This window comes from Physeter macrocephalus, chromosome 17 (assembly GCF_002837175.3).
Source record: "Physeter macrocephalus isolate SW-GA chromosome 17, ASM283717v5, whole genome shotgun sequence".
Lineage (NCBI taxonomy): Eukaryota > Metazoa > Chordata > Mammalia > Artiodactyla > Physeteridae > Physeter > Physeter macrocephalus.
In genome coordinates, this window is record NC_041230.1 from 20,361,626 (window position 1) to 20,373,699 (window position 12,074).

The 12,074-nt window shown below is 33.8% G+C and overlaps 1 protein-coding gene across 1 annotated transcript in view; it reads left to right on the top strand.

Annotated features, from left to right (window-relative positions):
• The window catches only part of PHKB (phosphorylase kinase regulatory subunit beta), a 205,263-nt gene that overhangs the window by 41,475 nt on the left and 151,714 nt on the right, over nucleotides 1-12,074 (top strand). Inside the window, exons 3-5 of the mRNA XM_028477729.2 lie at nucleotides 624-713; nucleotides 2,618-2,756; nucleotides 8,868-8,967. Of these exons, the coding sequence (XP_028333530.1) occupies nucleotides 624-713; nucleotides 2,618-2,756; nucleotides 8,868-8,967 (329 nt within the window). The remainder of the gene's footprint in view (nucleotides 1-623; nucleotides 714-2,617; nucleotides 2,757-8,867; nucleotides 8,968-12,074) is intronic.

Sequence of the window (12,074 nt, forward strand, 5' to 3'; positions counted from 1 at the left end):
GCTTTTGAGCAGTGTATTCTGCTAACACCTTGCTGTAGTTTCCGTGGCTGAGAAGTAGAAATGGTTTCTGCTTATAGTCTAGATAATAAGGCAAGTATTATCTACCTAGGAGAAAGTGGAGGCTTCAGGCTTTCAGTATGAAAACTATCTGAATATTCATGAAGTGGATGACTTTGAAACATGTACAGTATCTTTTTCCTTGAGGTTTTGGGGGTATGATTGTTTGACAGAAAACTGCCTGATAATGCATGAGGATAAGGAATAATGCTTGGATTTCAGGGCATGTAGACATATTGATATTTCTCAGAAGGAACTGAAATTATTGAGCTACTGGACTACCACAGGAGTATTAGTGATATTTGAGATGTTAGAACCAGTATACACGAGTTAGTTGGCTTGACTGCTGGGGGTGAGGAGGGGGATAGCTCATAACATTTAGAAATACTACAAGTCTTTCTTCTTTTTCCTTTTCCCACCCAAAATTTGACAAGTAGTGAAATGTTATAGTTCACTATAAAAATGAAAATTAGATTGCTAAGTAGAGCTTCTTCATTTGTTTAGAAGTTTCTTTGTTTATCTGGATGAAAATGATTGAATTTGATGGGTTTTCATTTTTCTTTCAGGCTCAGTTTATGAACCTCTTAAAAGTATTAATCTTCCAAGACCTGATAATGAAACTCTGTGGGATAAATTGGATCACTATTACAGATTTGGTAAGCAAAACCTGAGGAAAACATGTCCTTAGGTAGCTATGCCTTAGTTATATTATATACATTATATGGATGATGGTCTCTCATTTGGATGTTGGGGTAGTTTCAGTGCTTAGACAGCTACATATTCCAACTGCATATGATATGGGGACTATAAAAGGAATCTGACAAGTCATATCTGTCCCTTGAATCCTTTTGAAAAACTGTCACCAGTGTCCTCTGTGTCCTTTTAGTCTTCCTAAATCGTACCAGATTTGAGAACTAGAGGCTGTCTCTTGAATAATTCTTACACAAAGATTTTGTAGAAGTATTCCTTGCTTATTCACCTATACGTGGTTCCTATGTAGTCCTGAACCTTTTATATCCATTTCTAATTCATTGAGATTCAAAAGGTAATCTCAGGTTACTGTTACTGATATCAGGTCCCTGTTTTTTTGGTTGCTATTTTGTTTTTGTCAGGATCAACCTGACAAATTTTGTTACTTAATGTGAGCAAGCAATTTTGAGATATGTATGTATTTAGGGGGCTCCTCTTTGTTCATCAGACCATAAGTTGGAAATGCCTATTAATTTTTTTTGTCAGTTTGCTTCTTGTGCCATTTATGTGGCCTAGTATGTCAAATATAAAATTTGATTTATTTGTCTCACTAAGGAGAAGGATTTTTTTGTGTCAACATCATGTAAAACCTTATTTCAACTTATTTTGGTCAAGATTCTGATATATATTCTTATGTTGCCCACTTATTATCTTTGTAGCCATAACTAGCTAAAGAGATTAAACTGCCTTTTAAAAGAAATGTCAGTTTTTTACTTTGGACTATGAGGACCAGTTTTTTACTCTGTGAAAAATAATAAATACCCTGGTATTCTGAAAGAAATGATAATGTCAGATTAGTCTGAAAAAAGAAAAAGAAATTAAAGTCTTTAATCTCTGTGATGGACCAGAGTACTTTAGACCTTTGAAAAACTGTCCTAAAGTAGTTGACATATGCCAATCTAGATTAGAGTAACTTAATTTATTTTGGGGAAAAACATTACTCATCCATTTATAGTTAGACAGGAATAAAATAGCTTTTAGAAAATGTAATTTTAGTGTGTTTATATTTCTATTTTAGGACTCTTTTATAAAAGGTAGTAGAGTTTGCTCTCCGTATCTGCAGATGCAGAACCTGCAGATAAGGAGGGCCTACTGTATTAGCCATTTTAGATAAGGGACTTGAGTGTCTGAGGATTTTCGCCTGCATGGTGGGTCCTGGAACCATCCCTGTGCATACTGAGGGACAACTGGAAAACACTGATTTCAGACTTCTTTGACTTAAGTTGAATGTTCACAAAATAATTATTTGCTTGCTGTTTTCATGTCATATAAGGATGGGATTCAGTTTTAAAATGTTAAACATATCACTAATATAATATGTAAAATGAATACATTGCTCTTCGGGTACGAATTAGTCATCAGTGAAAAACAGGATTCTGGCCTTTTAGGGTTGAGTTAGCTTTGGATTTAGCAAATGTATACAACTCTGTTGTATATTTGCTTTATTTTTCCCTATTGAACTTATTTTTGAAAATATACTTAGTTTTTTGGTTAATCTTTTTTTTTTCTGTATCTGATGTTACCTTATAACACTTACTGACATAAAGAAGGATGTGCTAAAGGCTTTTAGAATGCCAGTTAGCTGAGTTCTTTCCTCAAAAGTGGAAAGACCCCTTCATGCAGGGTGGATCCCTACTTAGGGTGCAGTTACTAACCCGGAGTTGTTTCTACATCTTCAAAAGTTTTATACTACAGCTAAGTTTAGAAATAACAAAATTGTAGGATGAGGAAACCAAAGAAGTTTAAGACCTTCAGCTCAAGGGAAATGGATGGCTTTACAATTCATTCTTTTTCTTGTTTTCAATTACAGTCAAGTCAACATTGCTGCTGTATCAAAGTCCAACCACAGGTCTCTTTCCCACAAAAACATGTGGTGATGATCAGAAGGCCAAGATCCATGACAGTCTGTACTGCGCTGCTGGGGCCTGGGCTTTGGCTCTTGCATACAGGTAAGCTGGTGTGTCTTTTACTAGTAACTCCAAGTCTAGGTAATAGGGTTTTGTAGCCCCAAGACAAATTGGGCAGCTATCTTTTGGCTCTGCTGCTGAGTAACTGTGTGACCTGCAACTGCTCACATCTCCTTTTAGGACTCTAAACCTTTCAGTTTTCCTAAGGATTTACATGAGACAAGTTCTAACATTTTATGACTTTGTGACCAAAATTTCTCATCTCTAGGTTTGTAAATCATCATTAGTCTTTGACAGAATGAATTGCCCATTCTCGTTGAGTTGATTGGTTTCAATCACAGAGGAAATTGATGGTGATTGAATTTTACAGATGATAAAACTAGGGCCTAGAGTAGTTAACAGATTTGTTCAAAATTGCACAACTAGTAAATGACAGAGCCAGGGCCAGGACTCTTCTCCTTCCCTCTCCCAGTTTAGTGTTTTTCTCACTATACTTCTTTGGGGTATCACTTAATAAATCTGGTTGTAAGTCAAATAATTATTTCATAAAGTAAAATAAATCTTTTCACAATACAAAATTCTCCTTACTTCATTTATTTCACTATATATGGAAAGCATCTGTTGTGGGTCCTGACACATAGTCAATAGTGATACATTTTAACCGTTACAAAAATGAGGTTTCTGAATATTAATTTTCTGAAGGTGATACATGCATGTACTTCTGATTTGAAAATTGTATCTTTCACATGAACATGATTCCCCTGTCTTAAATCATTGATGCATTGCACTTGTAAAAAAAAATCAAATAGTGAGATAATATAAAGGCAGTCACCTTCAGCACTTGTTTGCTAATGTCACTACCAGTGTTTTTTACCATATTCTATGTAAGCACAATGTAGCTTCATTAAATGTCTAGCAACTAGTAGTCTTAGGACCAATAGCAGCTTAACCAAGTAGTCAAGCCAGTAATGGGACAGACTGACATTAGGTGCCTCCTGATGTGGCACATTACCCATATCGACTTCTTACCAAAATGTGTAAATGGCTCTATCTGTAAATAAACAATCAGACAAAGCCAGATTGTGACTACTTGTAAGACAACTTGCCTGAGCTCTTAAAAAATGTAGTAATCATAGAAGATTAGAAAATAGGTGTGAAGATGGCTAGACTATGAGAACTACATGCAATGTGTGAACCTTGATTGAATCACGCATTAAAAAACAGTGTAAAATATATTTTGGGGATAATTGGATTATATTTGATATACACTGTATATTAGACATTATAGTATCAATTCATTGGGTATGATAATGATATTATGGTTATGTAGGAGAATGTCCTTGTTTTTAGGAGATACTTCTGAAATATGTGTGGGTAATGATACTTCAAATACTGCAGAAAATAAATTAGAGAATGCAAGCTAATTTTAGCAACTGGTGAATCCAGGTGAAGAGTAATTGTAGCATTCTTTCAGCTTTTCTATAGATTTGAAATTTTTGTAAATAAAATGTTGGGGGAATATTGCTTAAAAAAAAACAAGAGTACAGGCCTTTTCCCAGGAGGCTTCAAACATCTGATAGAGAATTTAAAATCTTTTCTTTGCTGGGGACACTATGTACTAACTCCCTGGATAATGTATCTTCTTACATAGTTAAGTAGCAGATTTTTTGTTTTACTAGCAAGCAACATGTGTTCTATTTGGAGAAATGCAAGGGTACTTACCACAAAATTACCATGAAGCCCTTTTTACTTTCACAATATTATGTTGTGATAGTTTGTTTAGAGAATCCCCATGTTGTAAAATTAGTAGAATTTTGGGGCTTCCCTGGTGGCGCAGTGGTTGAGAGTCTGCCTGCCGATGCAGGGGACACGGGTTCGTGCCCCGGTCCGGGAAGATCCCACATACCGCGGAGCGGCTAGGCCCGTGAGCCATGGCCGCTGAGCCTGCGCATCCGGAGCCTGTGCTCCGCAACGGGAGAGGCCACAACAGTGAGAGGCCCGCGTACCGCAAAAAAAAAAAAAAAAGAAAAGAAAAAAAATTAGTAGAATTCTGTTTCCAGCTCTACTTGTAAATGCTAATGAAATCATATAGATTATATTAGGAAGAATTCCTCAAAAATTAAGCTGTCAGTATTTTCTCTTCAGGAATTTATATCAATCTCTTATTGGTAATGAATGCATAATATAAAGTTACTGATTTTTAAAAATGGGAGTAATTTGATTTTTCTAATTGTATTAGTTTTCAATCAGTCTTGTCAACAATCTCTTGAAACCTCACTTCTGTTTGAATCTGTGTGTGTGTGCATGTGTACTGAGGACTTAAAAGGATTATTTTATGCACATTTATATTTCATATACATTAGGAATATAATTTGATGTTATTTAATTAAATAATTGGTTAAAGTCAAGAGACAATGAAGTAACTTATTTGCAAAAGTACACTTTGAAATAGTTTTCCTTAAATGTAATATTACAGTTTCACTTTGTAATTTTGTTGTATTTTAGAGGAGGGAAGAAATACTTATTAAAATATTTGACTTTTTAAAATGTCATTTACATATCAAGTTGTAGTCCTGAATATGCCATTGTTTAAAATTATATTACATGGGCTACCCTGGTGGTGCAGTAGTTGAGAGTCTGCCTGCCGATGCAGGGGACACGAGTTCATGCCCCGGTCCGGGAAGATCCCACATGCCATGGAGCGGCTGGGCCCGTACCGCAAAAAAAAAAAAAAAAGAAAAGAAAAAAAATTAGTAGAATTCTGTTTCCAGCTCTACTTGTAAATGCTAATGAAATCATATAGATTATATTAGGAAGAATTCCTCAAAAATTAAGCTGTCAGTATTTTCTCTTCAGGAATTTATATCAATCTCTTATTGGTAATGAATGCATAATATAAAGTTACTGATTTTTAAAAATGGGAGTAATTTGATTTTTCTAATTGTATTAGTTTTCAATCAGTCTTGTCAACAATCTCTTGAAACCTCACTTCTGTTTGAATCTGTGTGTGTGTGCATGTGTACTGAGGACTTAAAAGGATTATTTTATGCACATTTATATTTCATATACATTAGGAATATAATTTGATGTTATTTAATTAAATAATTGGTTAAAGTCAAGAGACAATGAAGTAACTTATTTGCAAAAGTACACTTTGAAATAGTTTTCCTTAAATGTAATATTACAGTTTCACTTTGTAATTTTGTTGTATTTTAGAGGAGGGAAGAAATACTTATTAAAATATTTGACTTTTTAAAATGTCATTTACATATCAAGTTGTAGTCCTGAATATGCCATTGTTTAAAATTATATTACATGGGCTACCCTGGTGGTGCAGTAGTTGAGAGTCTGCCTGCCGATGCAGGGGACACGAGTTCATGCCCCGGTCCGGGAAGATCCCACATGCCATGGAGCGGCTGGGCCCGTGAGCCATGGCCGCTGAGCCTGTGCTCCACAATGGGAGAGGCCACAACAGTGAGAGGCCCGCATACCGAAAAAAAAAAAAAAAAATTACACTATATCTATATTACACTATGTATAATTATATCACATTATAATTATATGTGAATATAATTATAATTAATATAAATACAATTTTATATTTTATATAATTATAACTATTATAATTATTTTATTTTATAAATAATTATATTGATTTACATGGTTTAGTTTAAAACTGTTCCTGAACCTAGTCAATTATACAAAATCTGTTAAAAGAAAGTTGAACCTATACTTTATGCCACACTAAAAAGTATCATGTAGGGTTTTCACATTTTTTGTTCTTTCTAATATAACTTCTAGGAAAAAACATGACTTTAAATTAGGGTTTAAATATGGAATTTAGTTTTCTTTACTTTTTATATTTGAGAAGAGTAAGTAATTTTTTTAAAAAGAGTATTGACATGAAAAAGTACTTTCAGACTGTTTAAATGTGCATATATTAGAAATACAAAAACTCAAGGCAGACAAGATACCTTGCAGTACTGTCTAAGGGAGAGAGAGGATGCCTTCATGCAAGAAGTTAGCCAGTTCCCTCCCTTGTCAGATTTATTGCTATTTTAGGAACTGAATATAACAGGTGGCCCTAGCTTAGTGCTAGTAAACAGTCAAGTCACATGACCAAACAGTATATTATTTTTTTTTTTTCCTTGAAGTTTGGCTGTGTGGAAATAATGCACCAATGATAGGATTCAAGTGTTTAGTTTCTTCACTAGTTATATATTTGTAAGTATGGAATTCTGGTTCAGATATAAACTCAAGACTTCATATTGTAGAAATATCAACATCTCCACATAGCTTGTGATCAATGTATTGCCTAAAGTTAAATTTAAAGTTATTTATCTGTTTTTTAAAATTAAAAGTATTATTGAGATCATATCAAAACTTGAATGTGCATCCACAGAGCTGGCTAAAGAGAGTAGAATATTGCCAGTTCCTCGTAGAAAATAGAGGAATTATTTTGGATCACTAGGTTCATTTTAACTCTTAGGAAAGGGAATAGATATATACTAATTGCCTAAATGTTTTTACTCAAATGTAACTGTTCTTTTATTTTCTAAGTCAGAAGAGAAATATTCTTCTGGTTACCACTGTTATTTGCAGAACAAAAGAGAAACATGAAAGCTTCATTGAAATAGGATTCCTTATTGCGGCTGAATTATTCTGGAATATTTTAGTCGTGGTTTAATGTATGTGGAAATTAGGGGCAGATAATTATTTTAAAGGCAATTTTAGAAAAACTTGACTTTTTTTTTTCCTGAATTATTTCTTTGTTTTAAGGTGAGGTGGGAATTATATACAGAACATTTCTTTGAGTTCATTATACTCCAGATGCTCTGTTTCCTTCATTTATCGTCGTCCACTGTTATCCTTGCCATAATTTGCTTCTATTAACACTTGGCTCTGACATCAGGGGGAAAATAGATCACAGAGCAGAATCATACTAGTTTTACTTTATCGCCTGCATATGAAAGGAGGAATGATGTTCTAATGACAAATAACTTACTCTTTACTGACATTCACTGTACTATGTTAAAATGATCATCCTTTTTTCCATTACTGGTATGTGAGATCTGTAATTGAAAGAGGAGGTAATTGTATCATACTTTTAAATAAGGAGACAGGTGATGTTTTTTATCAAGTGAGGATGATGGCCAGATATTTTAGTTAAGATTTAGTAAAACAATGAATAAACTACTTCTATTTTTTTCATTGGTGGGTAACTCTCATTCATCTTTTGTTTGTTTGTTTTTGCGGTACGCGGGCCTCTCACTGTTGTGGCCTCTCTCGTTGCGGAGCACAGGCTCCGGATGCACAGGCTCAGCGGCCATGGCTCCCGGGCCCAGCCGCTCCGCGGCATGTGGGATCTTCCCAGACCGGGGCACGAACCCGCGTCCCCCGCATTGGCAGCTGGACTCTCAACCACTGTGCCACCAGGGAAGCCCCTCATTCATCTTTTTTGAAGGCCACTGATCAATAATAAAGGAACTTAAAGACAGAAGGACATCTCAACCTAGTGTAATAGGTGTTAGCTGTTTTTTTTTCTTTTTAAAAGCAAGGGATGTAAACTATGGTCAATTGATTTTAAACTAATACCTGAGAATATAAAACTTTATGCCCAAATGCATCATGTATCATACTGGATGCATGTTTTAGCTGAAGGCATTCCTGACTGAAGTGCCCGGCCTGGCCTTTTTAAACACATGGCAGAACAAAGAAGACATGTGCCTACCTTAATCTACACTTCCTTGAATCCAAGTGGCTATTGCATAACCTAAAGGTATTGATATTTAAAATTGCCTCTACTCTGTAACAGTGAATTAAAAAAATCTTTTGGTGGATTTTTCCAATGTAGAAATATTCTTTAAATTTTCAGCTAAGTCAGTGTTGAAAATATTATATACTATTTTTAAAGCAATTGCCTTACTTCCTTAAAAGAAGGAGAAATTTGCGCAAGTTTCATCATGGGATTTATTTTTTTTCCCAGCATTTCTACATCTGCTGGTAAATTGGAGTTTCACTGTTATGGAATTAGTAGATGTTGCCAGAACATAGGATTAGCTAGCTAGATAGTTAAATACTTAATTTTCAGAAGCTCTGCTTCCTTTTCAAATGCATTTTCAATTTGTCTCATGAGTTATCTCTCTCACCCAGGCGCATTGATGATGACAAGGGAAGGACCCATGAGCTGGAGCACTCGGCTATAAAATGTATGAGAGGAATTCTCTACTGCTATATGCGTCAGGCCGATAAGGTAAAAACACTGTAGTGTGGACTGAAATCCTCACATCATTCTGAGGCATTAATTTAACCAATATAGCAATAGCATCTTCTGAAGAAGAATGTACTTTCAAAAGGTAAAGCCACGTCCTAGGGCAGTCTAGATAGGTTAAAACAGCTCTGCCTTCCCAGCCCAGGGTTTTGAAATACTGAAATTGAAGAAATACCTTAAGCGAGATTGATTGAGAACTGTTATCTGGGCTTGAATTTGTTTGTATTTTGCATCTGGTGTTTGTTTGATAAATACTCAGTTTCTCAGGAACCTCACGATATCCATAATTCTAACCAATATTGTATTACTTAAGAAAATCCTTATCAAAATTCCTTTTGGACATGTGAATACTGCTTAAGTGAACTTTAGTTTAAGACTATAATAACTTCATTCATTTACATGTAAAGAGGGCAGGAATTATAGGCTTAGAAAACAGCAAACTTTACAGGGTTATTTTGGAAATTAAAGAAATAATATGCATAATAAAACTTTTTAAACTGTAAAGCTCTATACAAATATAATGTGATATTACCCCTACTTACCTACACCTCTGTGTTTCCAGGTCCTAATATAGTAAGCATCCATATATTGAATATTTACATCAGTGCGTCATGGTTTTCCAACACCACGCCCAGGTTTGATGATTCATTAGCAAAGATGCACTTCAGTAATTAATGCAGGCAATTTTGATCATAATGTTTTGTGTATCTCTATCATATGAATACTATATTGTTTTTGTGATAGCACATTTTTTTAAGACCTGTATCTGAAGTCAAAATGAAAAAAAAAAAATCACTTTTATTCTGTCACCAGAAAATGGCAACCAAACAATGTTAGTTTGCAGAGAAAGTAAATTTATTCACAGCTGATAGTAGAGATATATGAAAAACCTGTAATCTGTCTACTGAGATTTGACTTTGCAAATCATTATTATAAAGGTTTTTCAATGCTTGAAATAAAGTATTATGTCATATTGACATATTTGAATTAAACTTGTATGTCATATAGATTGAAGTAAGTGTGATTTAAGTTATTTTTTCTTATGTGAGAAGTTTACTGTTTATTTCACATTTAACATTTCATGAATGCTTTATGTCTATGAATTCAACTTTTCTCTCAAGGAAACATTGTGAGAGCCATGAATTTCGTATGTTTGCTAACCAGGCCGACGGACTTAAATTATAATTGTTTATCAAAAGGAAGAAAATGATGTAATATAAATTTTTTTCTTTGTGACTTGTTTAACCAATTGTTAATGTCCTTTTCTAAATATTATTCAACTTTCCTTACCAGTATTCACAATTATGTTTTCTTTTGAATACACTTGAATGTGACTTAAGCTGTCTTGAATTCCTTAAATTACAAAGGATTATCATTTTTTGCCTTATGTAGGTATGATGGTAGACCATTAAAATAAGTGTGAGTTGTAAGAAGCTGTAGGTCACATTAGGATTAGGTATTTCTGCATACTACAAAATGTAGGGTTTTACAAATTTTAAAACATTTTCATTGTTATAATCTTTCTTGAGTCCCATAACCTTTAGAGTAGGCATGGAGGATATTACTGTAATTCACATACGACTCAGTTGGAATGAACCATGCACCCAGCTCAGTGTGTCCCACCATACCTTCACCTCTTATTGGTGCTCACCATTTCCTTAATGACTCCATAGCAGTAGAGACTGTTACCATATTTTTATTTTTTTAATTGCATTTTATTTATTTTTTTTGAATTTTATTTTTTTTTTGCAGCAGGTTCTTACTAGTTGTCTATTTTATACATATTAGTGTATATATGTCAATCCCAATATCCCAATTCATCCTACCACCCCCACCCCCAATTACCATATTTTTAAATACAAAATTATATCTTTTAGCCTTCACACTTAAAACTAAAGTAAAACATATTTGTAGTGTTCATGTGCTCTTTGACCTTAAGGCTCATCTTCTGAAGTAAAATCATGACTTCGAAAGTCTAAGCCTCTCCACTTTTGTTGCTTCTCATTGTAAAGCATGCTTCCTGGCATATTTTCTAATAATACTACCTAAAGGAGATATTTTAATTTATTATGAATTTGAGTAAATAGAGTTTTCCTTGATTTGAAGAATGTAGAGCAATCTGATTTCTATTATTGGCTTGCTGCTTGTATTAATTTCTACTTATTAACATTAGGTCATTTTTTACCTTTAAATGTTCATATACCTATTTTTATTAACACTTCTTAAGGAGAAGCATTCACATTTCAAAATTGATTCAGTCTGCAGCTAGTTCAGCGGGCAGGGATTTGCTTTACAATAGGCTATGAATGTTGCTGTCTCTATCTCCTTCAAAAATTTATTTGTTTAAAATGCTACCAAGTAGTTTCTAATTCATGAGAAATCATTAAACTTTTATAAAGTTTATTTTTCCAGGATTCCCTTATGAGATGATTTTTCCCACCTAAGTGCATATTTTAAGTCAAGAATGGATGACAGCATACTCAGTACCTTTTCCGGAATGATAAACTGCTTATTGACAATGATTAAAGTTTTCAGGAAAAGTCTAAATAAAATACAAGAAGAAAAATCATTATTCTAGATTTTTTTAATCTAGAAAATTTTACTTTAATTATTCTTTATTTTTACTTGCCAAATATCATACAATACTAATTGATGTCCTCTTGATTTTGACTGCTTTCAAGAGTACTTCTTGTCTATATTTTACATACAGTATGCCCCATTAATTGTCAAAGCTTATAGAGTTTGGGTCTTTTATTTTTTCTGAAATTTTAAATTATTTGTCTTTAACAGTCTTTAACAGACTCAAAGCATAATTATATAATTCCCCACTTGAGCATCTTTAATCATTTAGTAATTGCTTTTCCCCTGACACAGTGATTGAATGAATATAAATTCTCATGCTGGTTACTTGTGTGTCTTGAAGACAAATGACAAACACTGCCTTGTCAACTGCAGCAATCACTTTATTAAACTAAGAAAACCTTATCCATCTAGATCCTTATCAAGTGTGCAAAATGTATTTTGTTTTAATTTAATCACATTTTTGTCTATGAGCCCAGAATAATGTTCAACACTTTGAGATAATAGTC